Here is a 5,748-nt window from a genome sequence, read left to right as displayed (position 1 = left end):
ACTATAGGAGCATGGTTGTCACATAGGTTAGCAATGTAGAGGAGAAGTAGCATCTAGTAGCATACAAAAATCCAGTGTAAAAGACCTTAGAAGAGTTTAGCAAAAGTCAGAATCATATGAAAAACAAGGACTTCAAAACTCAGTTCAGAGAATCGAAATAGGTCTGAAAGAGTTAGGGTTTCTTTTGAAATAAAACCAGTTCAAGCAAATCACATAGCCAATGGTTTCCAAACTTGGAAAAACCTCCCAAATTCTAGGGTTTTTACCATCAATCGAGTGCGGAGATGAGAGGGCAAGTAATTAGGTCGAAACAGGTTCAGAGGTCTCAGAAAAGAACAGAAACCTTTTAACATGTTCCTTCAACAACAGAAACTCATGAGAAACATGGTAGAAGAGTGACATACGAAATACAGTAGAAGCGCTCAAAGAAAATATAGTAGAAGAAACTAATACACAACATAGTAGAAGAAAACTAATCATAACACAGTAGAGGAAACCTAGTAGAAGAAACACAATAGAAGAAAGTAATACGAAACATAGTAGAAGAAAACTAATCAGAACACAGTAGAGGAAACTTAATAAGAAACACATAAGAACACAGTAAAGAAAAAATACAGTAGAAGAAACACACGAAAGAAAGAGAAAATCGGAGAAACATCTAAATAACTCAGAAAACCCTAGATCGAAAAAAAAATTGGTTTTGAAAGCATAGTTTTTTTTTGAAAGAAAATCGTTTAAAAACTTCAGGGAAAGCATAGATCTGGAATAGATCTAAAGAGATCAGAAAAACCTCAAAAGCTAGGGTTTTCAGAGGAACCCAAACGATGAGAAATGCTTGGATCTAAGCAAGAGAAGTCGAGGCCAGGCTCGAAACAGGCATGGCTCGCCGGAGCAGGCCAGAGATGGTCGTGGAACTTGAATCAATAGAGGTCTGGACCCAACTCTTCGTGGTCGAGTCATGAAGCTCCAGTAACCAAACGCGAGGAGCCATAGGTGGCTTGGTGGGTGGTGAAACCACCATGGGTTCAGGTCAGAAGGTGGCCGGAAAAGATGAAGGGAACTCATCGGAGAGGAGGTGAAAGGGGGAAGGTTCTAGAGAGAACCATAGGTAGAGAGATAGAGACGAGTGAGGAAATGAGAGGTATTGGGGGGTCGTTTGGAATTAAAAATGGTAAGAACGAGTGAGGGCCATTGATCTTTTGGATCAACGGCTAGGATTTAATAAGGTTTTAGGTCGGGTAGGGGTAATTGGAGCCTGGGTCGGGTTTTAATTGAATTGGGATGGAAATTGGGGTCCAATTTGGGGTCAGATTTTAGGCTAAAATTGAAACAAATTCGGCTATTATTTAAATAGCCAATTTTACTTTTAAAATTATAAAAAATAGTAAATTAATTTCTGGGAGTAAATTAAAGGTACTAAAATGATTAATAACATATAATGATGAAAATAAAAATATTGGAGTCAATTTTATAATTATAAACATAATTAAATCTTGAAATAGGCTAATATTGCAATTATATGCAATTTTAGCTTAAAAAATACTAAATAAATTTTGTAAAAATATGCAAAAATTATGTTATCTACATTTTAGTATAAATATGAGAATCTGATAAGTGAATTACCAAAATGATAATTTTGGAAATAATTATTGGGCTTTTCTTGCTAAAATAAGGCAATAAATTGATTTAAAAAAATCTTAAAAAAATAAGAGAAAAATATTGAAACCTTGGGACATACTTATATATGCATATACATGCTATTTTGAGAGTATTTTGCATATTGGAAATATACAGGGAAAAATTGAGTATCAACACATCCGACCGTGGTTGCAGACATTTCGGCCTTCCATTATTTGGTCCGATAATGTTTCCTCGAGCTTATTCGGAGTCCGGGTCGGTTCCGGAATTACGGGCTCGATGATATTTGAAGACGTATGTTCTATCTTCGTAACTTGGTTCGATGGAATCCGAGGTCAATCTTAAACCCATCACGTTTCAGTCCCGATCTGTCACGCAATAGATGAGCCCAGTTTCGACCGTTACATATATAGACTTTTATCATATTAGTAGATGATCTTTTTTTAAAAAAAAAAAACAATTGATTTTAGTGGAGCTCCAACTGAATTCCAATTATCGAAATCGTAAATACACTTAGAAAGTACAAATTTACCCCTTTATTTTCTACAATAATGTATATATAGGATCAGTGTATAAAATGTAAATCCATTTTACTAAAGGATATTCCCGCTGAACTTGCTTAATTTGTCGAAATATAAAGAATCGAGAGTAGTCATGATTGAATAAGTTCTTATCGATCTTTGATATTGTCGTCGGTTGGCAAATCATTTTCAACTTTGGACATGTAGGCCCTCCAATTCAACTCCCTCACCCCACCCCACCCCACCCCACCCCCACTCCCATTAATTAGGATCATATTTAATTTACATTGACATGTGAAGAATTTTTACGCTAATTGATCACCGTTACCTAGTAGATAAAGCTCACTTTTGATGGAGGATTACCCGTAGAAATATCTTTTAAGTGATCTAGTAGGTAAAATTTATGTACACTATAAGTATATATAAGTTAAACTCGGCATCATATTAATGTATTAGCATTTATAAGGTCACTTTAAGTATTATTTCAGTGTTGTTGCACTTATACGATAACTGGAATTAAACTCGGCATCATATATTTTTTGCTCATCAAATAAACAAGATAGAGGTTAGCCTGGGTGGGTGGATTAACTTAAAGAAGAAAATAAACCGTTGCACCCAGAAAATGATAATACTAAATATAAAAATTAAGAAACTACAAGCTGGAACGAATTCACGTAAACTTATAGTCTGCCGATCAGAAATTTTGGAGATGGTGAAAGTTAGTGTCCATGTTGAAATGAGAAGGAAAACAGAAGTAAAAGAGCACAGCTACCAGCCATGTTGATACAGAAATACTACTAGTATAAGTTTTGTATTATTCATTATTCCACTATTGAAAAAAGTATACAGTAATACAACCTTATTGGAACAGAAATTAAAGAGTGCTTACATTATTCACTATCTTAAATTCGTCCCACAACTTTATCCTTCCTTCATTTATAGTAATAGTATATGCATTATATATTATAGTAATTGCTGGTAACATGAAACACTGGTAAACCCTAGCTCAGATATTTCCATATCGTTAGATTAGGAATCAAAACCCTAATAAAGAAAGCCATATTTTGTTAATGCATCGAAGAGGGCCTCTCTAACCAGTGAAAAGTGGTGGGAGTCCACTAACTGTCATTCCTGGCTCGGGCTCTGATAACCCAATTCCGGGTGGAGTCGGTAGTTATTCCACCATTTCTTGGAACGGCCATAACAGAAAGTGGTTGCTTCATTTCACAAGAAAGCTTCAAAACTTCACTAAGATCAACAAGCTGAGTTTCATTTTCAACCCACATAAAATTCTTTACCAACTTAGCCACCCAAAGACTCACAGTAACCAACCCTAAATTCTTCCCAGGGCAAACTCTTCTTCCAGCTCCAAATGGTGCAAGCCTTAAATCATTACCCCTAACATCAAAATTCATCCCTAAGAACCTCTCGGGCTTAAACACCGACGAATTCTCCCACACGTTAGGGTCATGTGTGATGGACCACATGTTGATCATAGCCGTCGTGTTGGCCGGAATTATCATGCCGTTGCTGAGGTGGACGTCGGAGGTGGATAGCCGGGACCACGATAACAGCGGGCCCGGAGGATGTAGTCGTAAAGTTTCTTTGATGACTGCTTGAAGGTAGGGCAATTTGGCAATATGTGCATCTGTTACATTTTCGTTCCCTACTATAGTTTCTAGCTCATTGTGAAGTTTTTCTTGGATTTCTTGGTTCAGAACTAATTCTGCAATTACCCATTCGGTTAGAAGTGCAGTTGTATCGGTACCTCGAAAGATCATTTCCTGCAAGGGGAAGACAAAAAATAAATGTTAAACAATCTATGGAGTGAAAGAAAGGACGAATTAGGACTGGATTTTTAAGTTATATACATTTTCTTAATAAAGATTTTCTATATTATTAGTATAGTTTAACATGTTAGTTACCATCATTAAAAATTATAAGTTATTTAAAGACGCGAATAACCTATATTAAACGGTCTTGAAGATGATAGGTTTCTATAAACTAAGGTTACTATCACCTCACCTTCTAAGAGAAATCAAAGTGGCATATTATACCATAATGGAACAATCCAAAAAAAAGAGAAACTTTTAGCCAGTCGGCAGGAATGTAATTAGAAATAAAAAAATTCATGCCACGGGGGAATAAGAAAGTAATTTCTTATATTTATAAGTAAGACAAGGCTAGAAAAAGAGTAGAGTAATATTATTACTAACCCATAAAACAGCCACCATGTCATCCTCATGAAGCTTCTCTTCACCACTTAATGCCAGCAAAACATCAACAAAATCATAAGCTTCTGAAATCTTTTTGGATTTTCCATCATTAATATGCTCTTGAATCATCTTCTTAACGAAGTTTTCAACTCGAGGGACAAGTGCTAAGCATCGTTCCTTGATGTGAAAAGGGTCATAAAAATACTTTAGCCATGGCAAGTGATCACACCAATTAAAAGCTCCCAATAACTCAAATCCTTCAGCCACAATTTCTTGAAGTTCTTTGGCCTCATTATTTTCTTCTGTCATTTCATATCTTTTCCCAAACACAATTCCCATTATGTTGTTAAGGGAAGCAGCTTGAAGGTGTTTTCTTGGAGTGACTGAGCCATGCACGTTTTGTTCTTTGGCTATAGAAACTAACATGGAGTTGCATTCTAGCTGCCTTGACCTCTCATGGGCTAAAATGCGCTTAGGTGCAAAGAGATGTGATGAGGCAATTTTCCTCAAGAGCCGCCAATATGTTCCATTGGGTGCGAAACCAATGGCTCGGCTAAACATGAGCTGCTTAGCCGACTCTTTGACCGGTCGGTTCGCAAAATGTGGGGAGGTCAAGATTTCCCGGGCTATGTTCGGGTCGGATGACACGATAGCCCTGGTCGAACCCAAGGTAAAGGCCATGACTTGAGTGGCACCATAAGTCGAAGCCGTAAAAGCAAGAGTGCGGTGAGCTAAGCCGTGGCTCAAGCTGAATAAGCTGCCGAAAATAGGAAAACCTTTGGGTCCAGGAATAGGAACCCGGCCCATACAGCTCAGTCCATTTTTCCAAACCGAGCCACCGGCAGTAAAAGCCCAAGTGAAAACACTAATTATCACAAACATAACAAATGTTGGGATGAGCAGATTAAAAAAGTTTTGGGTTTCAAGAATAGCAGGTAAGGCAAACATCCACCAAGTAAAATCCTCATAAATTGAGGTGAAAGACATGTTTGAAGAATGAGTTGGTGTATAGAAAAGATAAAAAAGAGTACAATATTTTGTGTGTGTGGTGAAAGAGGGAGGGAAGTTGCTGCTTAAATAGGCAGCTTGTATGTTCAAGTAGGAGTGCAAGTCATTGGTGTAACAAAAAGGTAACTTCTAGGATTACGTGCAATAAGAGGTGAAGTCTACGTAGGACGTTCACACTATTCTACAGTCTAATATTACCAGTGGAACATAATAAGTGTAAGTTGATAAGTATTTCACCGTTTAAGTTTTCCCTTTTTCTTAACCTTGATAAAATAGAACTTTTGTTTTTTCCTTTCAAAAAATGCCTAGGTTTCCTGCAAGTGAAATAAAGTGTTAAATAAAATACTCATCAAGTTAGGAGTCCC

The 5,748-nt window shown here is 36.9% G+C and overlaps 1 protein-coding gene across 1 annotated transcript; it reads right to left on the bottom strand.

The window, feature by feature from the left end:
- Positions 1–3,170: 3,170 nt before the first annotated feature.
- Positions 3,171–5,362, bottom strand: LOC104238297 (cytochrome P450 78A7-like). The gene is made up of 2 exons (XM_009792623.2): positions 4,376–5,362; positions 3,171–3,943 (listed from the first exon to the last, which is right to left on the bottom strand). The coding sequence occupies exons 1-2, from the start codon at positions 5,360–5,362 to the stop codon at positions 3,278–3,280; spliced, it is 1,653 nt and encodes a 550-aa protein (XP_009790925.1). The 3' UTR covers positions 3,171–3,277.
- Between the last annotated feature and the right edge of the window lie 386 nt (positions 5,363–5,748).

The sequence above is a fragment of the Nicotiana sylvestris genome, chromosome 10, assembly GCF_000393655.2.
Source record: "Nicotiana sylvestris chromosome 10, ASM39365v2, whole genome shotgun sequence".
NCBI lineage: Eukaryota > Viridiplantae > Streptophyta > Magnoliopsida > Solanales > Solanaceae > Nicotiana > Nicotiana sylvestris.
This window is presented reverse-complemented; position numbering and strand designations above follow the sequence as displayed.

Bases quoted from the DNA above. Each gene is read 5' to 3' on its own strand.
- LOC104238297 (XM_009792623.2), bottom strand. From the start codon at position 5,362: ATGTCTTTCACCTCAATTTATGAGGATTTTACTTGGTGGATGTTTGCC. The intron at 3,944-4,375 runs GTTAGTAATAAT...TTCCCCTTGCAG, and splicing joins ACATGGTGGCTGTTTTATGG to GAAATGATCTTTCGAGGTAC.